Below are 13,834 nucleotides of genomic sequence, written 5' to 3'. Positions count from 1 at the left end.
ACACTTCCCTCTTGCACGGGGCTTTCCGCTTTGCTTTTTCTCACAATCGCATCGTATTCATCTCCCCCATTCCTTCCCCAGCACCAATCTTCCTTCCCTTTATACACATCATCCTCGGCTCCTTTCCCCTTCTTCTCTTCTCGCATCTTGCTTGTTGACGCAACTTTTTTTTATCATTTCACTCGTATCAGCAAAATCATTTCGTTTTCTTCCCCTTCTTCGTTTTCTTTTCGTGCATCTAACTCGCATTGGTATCGTAGTCCATTTTTGTCTTCATTTGTTTCTTCTTACATAAACAGTATTCCTTTCTTCCTCTATGCCACCCATAGACAAAGGCAGCGAGAGACAGAGAAAGAGCTAAAGACAGACAAACAGAGACAGAGACGAAGGCAGACAAAGGAAGAGCGGGAGACGGACAAAGGAAGTGCGGGAGACAGAGACAAAGACAGAGCGGGAGACAGAGACAAAGGAAGAACGAAAGATGGACAAAATCAGAGCGAGAGACAGACAAAGGCAGACAAAGACAGATACAAAGGAAGAGCGAGAGATTTAGACAAAGAATGACAAAGATACAGAAACAAAAGAAGGGGGGAGACAAACAAAGCCAGAGGGAAACAGAGACAAAAGAAGAGGGAAAAACAAAGCCAGAGGAAGACAGAGACAAAATAGAGAGAGAGACAGAGACAAAAGAAGAGGGAGAGACAAACAAAACCAGAGGGAGACAGAGACAAAAGAAGAAGGAGAGACAAACAACGCCCGACCGAGAGAATGAACCAAGCAGAGAAGAAGAGGCAATGGTCAGTCACCTAGTCTTTCCTGCCGTCGCGCCGGACGCAACGGCTCATAAACCAAGAGCTTCGTCAGACTGTCAGCACAACTACCCTGCCTGTGTCTGTGTTAGTCCATCTTGCTTTGTTTTCTCCTTGTCCGCTTCTCTGCCATTTCTGGTTTACTACAGGCTGATTTGGCCACTCTTTATCTGCCAGTTCGTAGGTTTTGTTTATTCTATTTGTCCACCTATACGTAACCTATGTCTGTGCCTGCCTGCATGCCTGCCTGCCTGCCTGCCTGCCTGCCTGCCTGCCTGCCTGCCTGCTTGCTTGCCTGCCTCTCTGCCTGCCTGCCTGCCTGCTTGCTTGCTTGCCTGCCTGCCTCTCTGCCTGCCTGCCTGCCTCTCTGCCTGCCTGCCTGCCTGCCTGCCTGCCTACCTCTCTGCCTGCCTGCCTGCCTGCCTGCCTGCTTGCTTGCCTGCCTGCCTCTCTGCCTGCCTGCCTGCCTGCCTGCCTGCTTGCTTGCCTGCCTGCCTCTCTGCCTGCCTGCCTGCCTGCCTGCCTGCCTGCCTGCCTGCCTGCTTGCCTGCCTGCCTGCCTGCCTGCCTGCCTGCTTGCTTGCCTGCCTCTCTGCCTGCCTGCCTGCTTGCTTGCCTGCCTGCCTCTCTGCCTGCCTGCCTGCCTGCCTGCCTGCTTGCTTGCTTGCCTGCCTGCTTGCCTGCTTGCTTGCCTGCCTGCTTGCTTGCTTGCCTGCCTGCCTGCCTCTCTGCCTGCCTGCCTGCCTGCCTGCCTGCTTGCTTGCCTGCCTGCCTCTCTGCCTGCCTGCCTGCCTGCCTGCTTGCTTGCCTGCCTGCCTGCCTCTCTGCCTGCCTGCCTGCTTGCTTGCCTGCCTGCCTCTCTGCCTGCCTGCCTGCCTGCTTGCTTGCCTGCCTGCCTGCCTCTCTGCCTGCCTGCCTGCTTGCTTGCCTGCCTGCCTCTCTGCCTGCCTGCCTGCTTGCTTGCCTGCCTCTCTGCCTGCCTGCCTGCCTGCTTGCTTGCCTGCCTGCCTGCTTGCTTGCTTGCCTGCCTGCCTCTCTGCCTGCCTGCCTGCCTGCCTGCCTGCTTGCTTGCTTGCTTGCCTGCCTGCCTGCCTGCCTGCCTGCCCGCCCGCCTGCCCGCCCTCGCTCCCTCCCTCAGACAAACAACCGGGTTTTATCTTTCCCTTACCGACCTTACAACCCCTCCCTTCCTGCTCCCTCGCAATTAACTGCCCTCTCGTTGCGAATACCTAAGGACGAAGAGGAGGAGAGACCGTTTTTTCATACCCCTTCCTTTCAGAACCATTGGACTCCCCTTCTTCACATTCTCTCCGTGTCTCAGTCCCAGTCACTCAGTGTCTCCCTCTCTCTCTCTCAGTCACTCAGTGTCTCCCTCTCTCTCTCCCTCACTCTATCTTCCTCCCTCTCTGTCTCAGTCCCAGTCACTCAGTGTCTCCCTCTCTCTCTCTCTTCCTCCCTCTGTGTCTCAGTCCCAGTCACTCAATGTCTGCCTCTCTCTCTCGCTCACTCTATCTTCCTCCGTGTCTGTCACAGTCCCAGTCACTGAGTGTCTCCCTCTCTCTCTCTCTTCCTCCCTCTCTGTCTCAGTCCCAGTCACTCAATATCTCCCTCTCTCTCTCCCTCACTTTATCTTCCTCCCTCTCTGTCTCAGTCCCAGTCACTCAGTGTCTCCCTCCCTCTCTCTCTTCCTCCCTCTCTGTCTCAGTCCCAGTCACTCAGTGTCTCCACCCCCTCTCTCTCCCTCTCCTCCTTCCCTCTCTCCCCCTCCCCCTCCCTCTCCCTCTCCTCCTTCCCTCTCCCTTCCTCTCCCCCCCACCTCCTTTCACCTTCTTGAACTTTCCCTGTCCCTCTGTTTATCTCCTCCTCTTCGCCCCCGAGGCTGAGCTACCCTCTTCCCGGAAAGGAGAAAATTAAATGCACAATGCCAGGAGTGTTTAATGGGCACGCGGCGCGAGGAGAGGCTAAGCGAGCGGAAGAGGGTGCGCGGGAGAAAGAAGAAGAGAGTGAGGGGAAAGGGGATAGAGAGCGAGGGGAAGAGGAATAGAGAGCGAGGGGAAGAGGAATAGAGAGTGAGGGGAGGGAGAACTGAGTGGAAGGGGAATAGAGAGTGAGGGGAGGGAGAACTGAGTGAGGGGAAGGAGAATAGGGTAGAAGTGGGAAGGGGGAAGAAGTTGTGAGTGAGGAAGGAAGGGAAAACAAAGAGTGACAGTGGGGAATAAGTGGGGAATCGAGAGACTGAGAGAAAAGGGAGTAGAATGAGGGGAATGGGAAGAGAAAGACTGAGGGGAAGGAGAACAGAGTAAGGGATGAGGGAAGAGAGTGAGGGGAAGAGGAACAGAGTAAGGTGAAGTGGGGAGAGTGTGAAGGGTTGGGAGTCTTATCCTATGAGAATATAAGGGAGAATTGGACATTAGACAAATTAAAGGTATATGCATTTGCACATATACCTTTTAATATCATATATATATATATATTCATATATATATATATATATATATATATATATATATATATATATATATATATACATGTACCTTTCTTCTTCCTCTCTAGTTCCTTCCTCTTCCATTCCTTTCCCTCCAACACTTTCTTTCCCTCCCCTTTCTCCCCCCCCTCTGCCTTCCCCGCTACACCTCCTACCTCCCATACCCCCCCCCCATCCTTTTCTTCACCCCCTCCTTCCTCCCCATCCAACACATTTCCCCCCCCACCCCCATACCCCCCTCCATCCTTTTCTTCACCCCCTTCTCTTCCCTCCCCATCCAACATTTCCCCCACACCCCCATACCCCCCTCCATCCTTTTCTTCACCCCCTTCTTCCCTCCCCCTCATCCCACATTTCCCCACCACCCCCATACCCCCCCACATCCTCTTTCTTCACCCCTCCTTCCTCCCCCATCCCACATTCCCCCTCCCCCCCTTCCACCCCCTCCAATTCTTTTCCCCTTCCTCCAGTCCTTCTTAGCCGTGCCAAGCCCCACTCAATAAACTTCATTAGACTGCGTCTCTCCTTTCATGTGCGTTGATACGGCGGTATCAACCTCCTGCCTCGGCCTCCTCCTCCCCCTCCCCCTCCCCTCCCCTCCCTTTTCCCTCCCCTCCCTCCCTCCCCCCCCCTTTCTCCTCCGCGTCACCCGGGCTTCCTCAAATAAAGCTCTTCAACAGTTTAGAACAAAAAATCAAGGCAGGACGTACGGCCACGGCAATGGCGGCGACAATACGAATATCAATAACAATGCTATCGATCAAAATAATATCAATCGTGATAATATCATACAACAAAATTATCATTAGCAGCAATAATACAAGAGTAGAAAATTAATATAAAATAATAATTAACAATAATAATACAAGAGTAGAAAAAAAACGTTATCTATGATTGCAAGAAGAACAGAGACGGGAGATGCAATCACTTCATCTTAAAAACAGGGAAAAAGAGAAAAAAAGAAGGGAAAATGTATGTGTGTGTGTGCGTGTTGGTGCGTGCGCGCGTGTGTGCGTGTGGGTCTTTGGGAGTGTATGTGCTTGCGAGTGGGTGCGTGTACGTGCGCATAGGTGTGCTCCTGCAAGCTGCATAATCCCCTCAAACCCTCGCTAATACGTAACCCTAAGTAAAACCTGCCGTAATTTCCCAATCGTAAATACTCGCACGCCATTCTCAAAAACCGGATAACCGACAGCCCTTTTACCCGATCTCATCTGACACCCAACTCCCCTCGGGGGAAAAAAAATGATCTCCCATTCTTTTTTAATCCGAAACCCCGCGGCACGATGTCATTCGCCCATCCCTTTAACCGGATTATACCCCTCGGATAGCCTCCCTTTTTCATTAACCGGATCTCGGCCTCATGCCCATTCATCGGGCCTCGCCGCCCTTCAATCTTTAAACCGGCTCTGGATTACACCCCTTTAACCGGATTCTCCTTCCCCTCAAGCCCCTTTAACCGGCCGTAATCCAACATCATCTCCATCAACTTGTATTTCCCTCTCGCCTTTATGCATCACGATTTTCTCCACGTCTCTCCTTCCTTCCCTTTCCTTTCCTTTCTTTCCCTTCTCTTTCGTTTTCTGTCTCTGTCTCTTTCCTCCCTCGCTCTTCTCTTCCTCTTATCTTCCTCCCCCTTCCCCGCTCTCTTCCTTCTTTCCTTAATTTTCCTCTCCTTTCTCTCGTTCTCCTTATCCTTTTCCTCCTCTTGTCTCTTTTTTCACTATTCTCTCTATTTTTCTTTTCTGTTTACTCCTCCCCTTCTCTTGCTATCTCACTACCCATACTTCCCTTTCTATTCCGCTCCCTCTTTTCCCTTTTCTCTTTCTTCTTTTTATTTCTTTCCTTCCTTTCTCTCAATCACTCACTTACTCACTATCTCCCTCTCTCTGTCTCCCTTTTCTCTTTCTCTCTCTGTCTCCCCCCTCTCTCTCTCTTCCTCTTTTTTTCCTTCTTGGTATTGGTATTGTTTCCCTCTTTTTTTGCGCGCGCGTGTGTGTCTGTTTGTCTGTCTGTGTGTCTTTCTATCATTTCTCATCCTCCCTCCTTCCCCGTGGCTTCCCCTTTACATCTTGCTCCTCTGCGTCTCATTCCTGTTTCCCACTCCAATTTATCCTTTTTTTCCCTCTCTCTCCCTCTCTCACTCTCTCTCACTCACCCATTCACCTCTCTTTCTTGCCTCCTCCTTCGAATCATTCTTTCATTCTTCTTAATTTCACGCTGCGAGCTCTCCTCCTCTTCCTCTTCAGCCGTCAACTTCTTTCCTTCCTCCCTTTTTTCTTCCTCCTCCTCAGCCGTTAACTTCTTTCCTTCCTTCCTATCTTCCTTTTTCCTCCTCCTCCTCCTCCTCCTCAGCCGTCAACTTTTTTCCTTCCTTCCTCCTCCTCGTCATCCGCCAACGTCTCCCTTCTTCTTCTTCTTCTTCTTCTTCTTCTTCTTCTTCTTCTTCTTCTTCTTCTTCTTCTTCTTCTTCTTCTTCTTCTTCTTCTTCTTCCTCCTTCCTCTCTCCTCCCTTCCTCACTCCTTCTTCCTCCTCCTCTTCCTCCCTCCTCTTCTCTCCTCCTCTTCCTCCTCCTCTTCCTACTCCTCTTCCTTCCTCCCTTCTTCCTCCTCCTTCTCTCCTCCTTCCTTCCTCTTCCTCCTCCTCTTCCTTCCTTCTTCCTCCTCCTCCTCCTCCTCCTCCCTCCTCCTTCCTCCTCCTTCCCTCCTCCTCCTCCTCCCTCCTCCCTCCTTCACTCTTCGCTTCCTTCTTCCCTCATCTCCCTCCCTTTCTTCCCTTCTCCCTTCTGCCCCAACACCCTCCTCCCCATCCCCCCCCCCCCTCCCACCCGCCCGCACTCCCGCGCCCTCAGAGCCCGCTGGTGGAAAGCGACGAGGGCGGGGGTCAATATTTGCCTGGCTGACCCTCCTGCTTCGCCACCTCCTTCTGCCTCCTCTCCTCCTTCTCCTACGGCTCCCTCTCCCTCTCTCCTTCCTTTCTGACCTTATTCCCCCCCTCCCTTCTCCTTTCCTCTTCCGGCTCCACGACCCTTCCCCCCCCTTCCCTTCTTTCTGACCTTATGCCCACCTTCCTTTTCCCATCCCCTTCCTCCCTTTCAGACTCTGCGACTCCTCCCTCCCCCTTCCTTCCCTTCTGACTCATGTACTTCTCTTCCCCTCTTCCTCCCCCTCCTCCCCCTTCCTTTCCCTCCCAAGGCTGTCTGCTTACCCGTCTGCTTGCCCGTCAGCCTTCACCTCTCCCACCGGCTGACTCACCCCATCACATCATCTGCTTCTCCCTGTCTATCGAAGTGCCTGAATGTCAGACACTTGCTACTTTTACCTTCCTGTCTGTCTGATCGCCTGCCCGCCCATCGCTAGCCGGGCGGTGAGCGTGCATGCCTGAATGAAAGCCTGCCTGTCCGACTGCCTAAAGCTCATTCATATACTCACCGTGCCCATTCATTCATCCATCCATCTATCCAACTATCCACCCGCCTACTCATCCAGCATCCCTCCATCTTACCTAAAAAAAACATTAAAGAATTCGCCATCCTTTCCTCCTTCCTACCCAGCAATACACCCACACATCCACCTACCTACCCATCCCTACGCCTACCCGATCATCCACAAATCCACCCCTTTTCCACCTACCCACCCCTCCACCCAGCCAATCATCCACAAATCCACACCCCATCCACCCACCTACCCACTCACCCAATCATCCCCAAAACCACTCCCACCCACCTACCTACCCCTCCACCCCTCCACCCACCCAATCATCCACAAATCCAACCCCCATCCCCTTCCACCACCCAACCCATCCACTCCCCACCCCCACCCCTTTTCCCTCGCACAATCAGCATCAGCAGCCTCGCCTGACTTCCCCTCTGCGTGGCCTGGGGCTCAACACGGCCCCGGTTCCTCCTGCACGCGCGTGTGGGCGGCAGCAGCAGCAGTCGCGGTGCTTCATAGAACCCACGCTTGCCTCGCTGGTGCAGTCAAGGGGTGAGGGGAGGTGAGGTGAGGTGAGGGGAGGGGAGGGGAGGGTAAAGGAGGGCAGGGGATGGGAGGGAAGGGTAGAGGAGGGGAGGGTAGAGTGAGGAGGAGGAGGAGGAGAGGAGAGGAGAGAGGGGAGAGGAGGAGAGTGAAGGAGAGAGAGAGAGAGAGAGAGGAGAGTGAGAGGAGAGGAGAGGAGAGAGAGAGGAAGAGAGAGAGGAGAGGGAGAGAGGAGAGGAGAGGAGAGAGGGGTGCAAAAGGCGTTCTTCCCTCGGTTGGTTAAAAGCGAGAGGGGGAAGGGAGAGGTGGAAGAGTGGGGTAGGAAGGAAGGAGGAGGGAGGGGGTGGATGATGAAGGGGTGAGGTGGGGGAGGGAGGGGCGAGGTGCAGGGGAGGAGGAGGGAGTGGAGGGGTGGACGGAAAGTGGGGGGGAAAGATTGGGGTGGGGGGAGCAGGAAGGGAAAGAGTTGGGGAGAGAGGAGGAAGACCATGGCAGACGACGGGAAGGGAGGAGAAACGAGGGTGAGGAGGGGGCATGAATGTGAGGGAGGGCTGAGAAGGAGAGGGAGAGAGAATGGAACTGGGGAATATGAGCAAGTAAGGGAGAATGATAAAGTGGAGGAGGAGAGAGATGAGTGAGGGAGATGGGGAGCAGGAGGAGGGAGGGATGAGAGGGAGGAGGGAGGGCGGATGGGCAGGGAGGAGGGAAGGGAGGGAGGGGAGTGGAGGAGGTGGGAGGAGTGGGAGGGAAGGGAGGGTGGTGAGGTGTGAGGAGGAGGAGGAAGGAGGGAGAGAGGAAAGGGGGAAAGAGAGAGAGAGGAAGAGAGAGAGAGAGAGAGAGAGAGAGAGAGAGAGAGAGAGAGAGAGAGAGAGAGAGAGAGAGAGAGAGAGAGGCCAGAGGCTAGGGGACAATGGAAGGAGAGAGAAACAGACGAGACAAAAGAGAGTGAGGAGAGAGAGAAGAGCGAGTGACAAAACACACACATACACACACACACACACACACACACACAGGCGTAGATAAAATGGAAGTATAAAAAATACAGCCATAATCAAAATAAGCCATTCGAAAGCGGAGACACGTTTCGAAATATTCCTCGATTTCATCTTCGGATCTGACTGGAAATACAGGAGGACTTTCGAAACTGTTGTCTCATCTTCCAATAAACCTTTCTTTTTCCTTTTCTTCTTTTTACAGCGTTTTCTTTTCTGTCGGAACGAGTGCATAGAATGGGAAAAGGGAGGAAGTGTTTTTGAAAGAGAGAGAGAGAGAGAGAGAGAGAGAGAGAGAGAGAGAGAGAGAGAGAGAGAGAGAGAGAGAGAGAGAGAGAGAGGCTAGAGGATAATGAAGGAGAGAGAACAGACGAATAAAAGAGAGGCGAGAGAGAAGAGCGAGTGACAAAACACACACATACACACACACACACACACACACACACAGGCGTTGATAAAATGGAAGTATAAAAAAGCAGCCATAATCAAAATAAGCCTTTCGAAAGCGGAGACACGTTTCGAAATATTCCTCGATTTCATCTTCGGATCTGACTGGAAATACAGGAGGACTTTCGAAACTGTTGTCTCATCTTCCAATAAACCTTTCTTTTTCCTTTTCTTCTTTTTACAGCGTTTTCTTTTCTGTCGGAACGAGTGCATAGAATGGGAACCGGGAGGAAGTGTTTTTGAGAGAGAGAGAGAGAGAGAGAGAGAGAGAGAGAGAGAGAGAGAGAGAGAGAGAGAGAGAAACAGACAAAAAAATCACAAAGCCTCCACGTGATCGAGCATACCAAAAATATTTATACAAATAAAAAAAGAAAACACGTCAAAAAACAAAATACAAAAGAATAACATTAATAATAATAAAAGCTCAGACACTCAGACGACCCAAATAGACGAACAGGAAACGAAGAGAAATGAAAAGAAAGGAAATAGATATAGATAAAAAACATAATAGGCTGTACTTGTTTCTGATATGTTATGCAAATAATGAAAAGTGCAAAAACATGGAGGAGGAGGAGGAGGAGGAGGAGGAGGAGGAGGAGGAGGAGGAGGAGAGGAGGAAGAGGAGGAGGAGGAGGAGGAGGAGGAGGAGGAGGAGGAGAGGAGGAGGAGGAGGGGGAGTAGAAAAAAAATGAGATGCGAAGAGGTAAGTAAGCAAAAGTGGAGGTAAAAGAGTAGAGAAAAATAAACAGTGGTAGATGCAAGAAAACCAAAATTAGTTCCAAAACGTAAAATAATAAAGAGGATCAGAACAATCGGAAATAGGGCACAGGGCAGAAGAGAAGAGAAGATGAGGAGAAAAGAATGGAGAGAGAAGAAAACGAATTCCATACAGTGTTCCCGAAACTATCTCGAGGTTTTTTTCTTCTTTTCTATCAAGAAAGGAATCTTTCTTAAACTGTACTAATTTTCCGGTTTCAAATGGTCGAATCTTTAAAGGAAAAAGGAAACGTACACATACACATGTGTACAAGCGCGCGAACAAATTACAATTCATTAAGAGACAAATAAATATATATGTATATATATATATATATATATATATATATATATATATGTGTGTGTGTGTGTGTGTGTGTGTGTGTGTGTGTGTGTGTGTGTGTGTGTGTATGTGTGTGTGTGTGTGCGTGTGTGTGTGTGTGTGCGTGTGTGTGTGTGCGCTCGCATGCGTGTACATGTAGGAATGTATGAATTATGAATATATGTATGTATGTATGCATATGTGTGTATGTGTGTATGTATGCATGTACGTACGTATGTATACATACAAACCCATGATAGCCCAGAAGCCCTAAGGAACACAACTCCAATTCCCAAACTCAATGAAAAAATGGCCCATCCAAGGCTCAGCGGTTTCCAATAAACACAAAAAATCACAACGAAATAAAACATAAAATGTGCCAACAGCAAATCCATCAAAAAAATTAGGCTGCGAGCTAATCAAATACGCTCACCCAATTCACTCAAATTCATTCATAATCAAATATGCTCATTCATTCATTCATTCATAATCAGATTTACTCATTCACTTCCAAAAAGAGCGAGCGAACGACATAATCTCTATGTTTACATTCGCTTCTGTATCACTACAACATTATTTATAATTAAATAAGAAGTAAATAATACTGAACATTATATAAATACGCGTGTGTGTGTGTGTGTGTGTGTGTGTGTGTGTGTGTGTGTGTGTGTGTGTGTGTGTGTGTGTGTGTGTGTGTGTGTGTGTGTGTGTGTGTGTGTGTGTGTGTGTGTGTGTGTAAAAATAACATCACTAAAAATTCACTAAAAAAAAAAGAAAAATAGTCAAATGGAAAAAGAAGAAGAACAACAACAACAAAAGGAAGCCCTGGAGACGGAAAGGGGAAAAGGCCAAGGGAAAGAGGAGAAGAGGGACAAGGGGAAAAGACCAACGACGCAGAGGCAGAAGAAAATGAGGGGAAGGGGGCGGCAGAAAAGGCTGCAACCCTTATCCGATTACAGGTGCAGTCAACACTAACGAACCGACCGAGAGGTAAGGACACCGCTGGCGCAATGTGGTGTGCAACCTTCCGTCCGTCGGCCCTCGTGCCTACATGTCTGTCTGTCTGCCAGTGTCTGTCTGTCTATGTCTGCCTGTCCGTCAAAATTCCAATCAAATATAAAACTAATCCAAAGATATATAGACTAAAAAGATACACATAAATGAAAGACAACAACAAATAACACGCCATCACACACGAGAGAGAGGGCCCCACAGCACAGCCAACAGAACACCAGCAGATAATGTACCACATCTATCCCTCTCCCTGCCATCCCCACTCTCCGATATCATCTTCGCAATGTATTCCGCGGATGAGAGGGACGAATTTCCTTCGCTTGGGCAATGCAAATCAATCCCAGTGCGCACGGAGGGGGAAAGATACGTTGCTAAACACACAGACAGGAAAGGAAAGAGATTTGGTCATTTACAGACAATCACCAGACACACAGGCACAAGACACAAGACGTAGGCACAAACAGTCAGTCAGTCAGTCACTCTCTCTCACACCCACACACACACTCACTCTCACTGACACCCACACACACTCTCACTCACACCCACACTCACTCTCACTCACACCCACACACAAACTGGAGAAGGGAGTCGACAACCCCCCTGCCCCCCCACCACCACTGCCTAACTCTACTAACCAACCATCCCATTCGACCTACAGCCCACGGCCCCCGACCCCCGACCCACGACCTACGACCCACGACCTACGACCAACGACCCCTGACCCACGACCCACGACCCACGACCTACGACCCACGACCCACGACCCCCGACCTACGACCAACGACCCACGACCCCCGAACCCCGACCCACGACCCACGACCCACGACCCACGACCCACGACCTACGACCCACGACCCACGACCCCCGACCTACGACCAACGACCCACGACCCCCGAACCCCGACCCACGACCCACGACCTACGACCCACGACCCACAGCGCGGATGAGGATTCGAGGCGGATGATTATCACGGGCCCTACATCCTCGGGGCAATGGGAGAGAGATTTATGCCCCTGCAATGGTACCGTTCCCAGATTGGGGGAAATCTGAGGGAGAAGGGAGGAGAAAGGGAGCGAGGGAGAAGGGAGGAGAAAAGGAGGGGGGAGAAGGGAGGAGAAAAGGGGAGAGGGAGAAGGGAGGAGAAACGGAGGGGGAGAAGGGAGGAGAAAAGGAAGGGGAAGGCGAATAGGGAGAAGGGGGGACAGTACGAAGTGAAGGAAGAAGTGGAAACACAAGGGGAGAAGGGGTGTGGGACAGAAAGGGAGGGGAAGGGGAAAGAGAAGGGAGACGGTAGAGAGGAAGGAAAGAGGAAAGAAGTTGACAGAAGGAAAAGAGGGAAGAAAGGAGAGGTGAGCCTGGGAAAGGAGGGCATCAGGGAGAGGTGGGTTGGGGAGGGAAGGAATCAGGGAGACGAGAATATGAAGAGCAGGAGGAAGGCGAAGGCAAGAAGAGGAGAAACGGGAGAAAGAGCGAAAAAAAAAGGAAGAAAAGAGAAAGAAAAAAAAGAAACAGGAAAGGGGGAGAGGAGGAAAAAGGGAGGGAGGAGGGAAGAGGAACTACAGAAGAAGAAGACGAAGAAGAAGAAGAAGGGGAGGAGCGAAGGGAGTGGAAGGAGTCAATATTCCGGAGACAAAACGCGCAATGCGATAACCAAGACAGGGCCTCAAGTGGGGAGCAGGTGAGAAGGGGAGGGAGGGGGAGATGGGAGAAGTGGGGAGAAGGAGGGGGGGAGGAGCGCCCTTCCGCTGCCTCCTCGGGGAAGCTGGCGGCGAGAGGGTGAGAATTGAAGCCAAGAGGAGAAAATCGTGTCCGGTCTGCCTCTCTTCTAATATAAAGTGATATAAATATTGCAAATGAGAATGAATCTTGGGTGTGGGATGGGTGGAGGGGTGAGGGGGGGAGAGGGAGAGGGGAGGGAGGGAAGGAGGGAAGTAGAGGAAGGAAGGAAGGTGAGAGAGAGGGGAGGGAGGGAAGGAAGGAGAGACAGAGGGGAGTAAAGGGGAGAGAGAGAGTAAGAGAGAGAGAGAGAGAGAGAGAGAGAGAGAGAGAGAGAGAGAGAGAGAGAGAGAGAGAGAGAGAGAGAGAGAGAGAGAGAGAGAGAGACGGAGGAGGAGGAGGACAGAGAGAGAATGTTTTAGATCAGACAAGATGCACCCTCTCCAACCGTTATTGAATTACCGCAGTCCGAACAACAGCGCAAATTAATCCGCAACCGATCCATACCAATCAACGGACTCATGAATTCATTCCATCACTCACCCCCTCACTCCCTCCTTCACCCACACACCCACCCACCCACCCACTCACTCACCAACAAACCCACCCATCCACCCACCCACCCACTCACACAGACACACACTCACTCACCAACCTACCCACTCACTCACTCCCCCACCCGTATAACCACCCACTCACTCACTCACACACTTACTCACACACCCAGCCACCCACACCACCCAGTCATTCTCTCACCCAACCACTAACTTACCCATCCACCCACCCACCAACAAACCCACCCATTCACTCACTCACTCCCCCACCCGTATAACCACCCACTTACTCACTCACTCATCCTCACCCTTCACTCTAAACGGCCGTCAGCTCGCTTGCCTGGATGTACCTTGCGGGAACATCGACGACTGATGCAGACTCTGAAGCTGAGATGAGGTGGAAGGGCCGCGGGGAAATGGGGGAGGGAGGGGGAAGGGGAGGGAGGGAGAGAGAGGAGGGAGGGAGAGAGAGGAGGGAGAGGGAGAGAGAGAGAGGAGGGAGAGGGAGAGAGAGAGAGAAGGAGGGAGAAGGAGGGAGAGGGCGAGAGGGAGAGAGAGAGAGAGAGAGAGAGAGAGAGAGAGAGAGAGAGAGAGAGAGAGAGAGAGAGAGAGAGAGAGAGAGAGAAAAAAAATAAAGTTTCAACAAAATTCCAATACTTTGCCACTCGCCCTTTCTCCCCCCTCCCCCTTCCCTCCGCCCACCAACCCCAACCTTTCACTCCACCCCCCACCCCTCGAAAGCACTCCTCTTGCAAACATTTA

At 51.3% G+C, this 13,834-nt stretch overlaps 1 protein-coding gene across 1 annotated transcript; it reads left to right on the top strand.

The window, feature by feature from the left end:
* Nucleotides 1–794: 794 nt before the first annotated feature.
* LOC138865869 (uncharacterized) lies at nucleotides 795–11,852 on the top strand. Its single transcript, XM_070137217.1, has 3 exons — nucleotides 795–896; nucleotides 7,136–7,280; nucleotides 11,461–11,852. The coding sequence occupies exons 1-3, from the start codon at nucleotides 795–797 to the stop codon at nucleotides 11,850–11,852; spliced, it is 639 nt and encodes a 212-aa protein (XP_069993318.1).
* The last annotated feature ends 1,982 nt before the right edge of the window (nucleotides 11,853–13,834 follow it).

The sequence above is a fragment of the Penaeus vannamei genome, chromosome 22 (genome assembly GCF_042767895.1).
Source record: "Penaeus vannamei isolate JL-2024 chromosome 22, ASM4276789v1, whole genome shotgun sequence".
Classification (NCBI taxonomy): domain Eukaryota; kingdom Metazoa; phylum Arthropoda; class Malacostraca; order Decapoda; family Penaeidae; genus Penaeus; species Penaeus vannamei.
The sequence above is the reverse complement of the archived record's forward strand: the minus strand, read 5'-3'. Positions and strand labels throughout refer to the sequence as shown.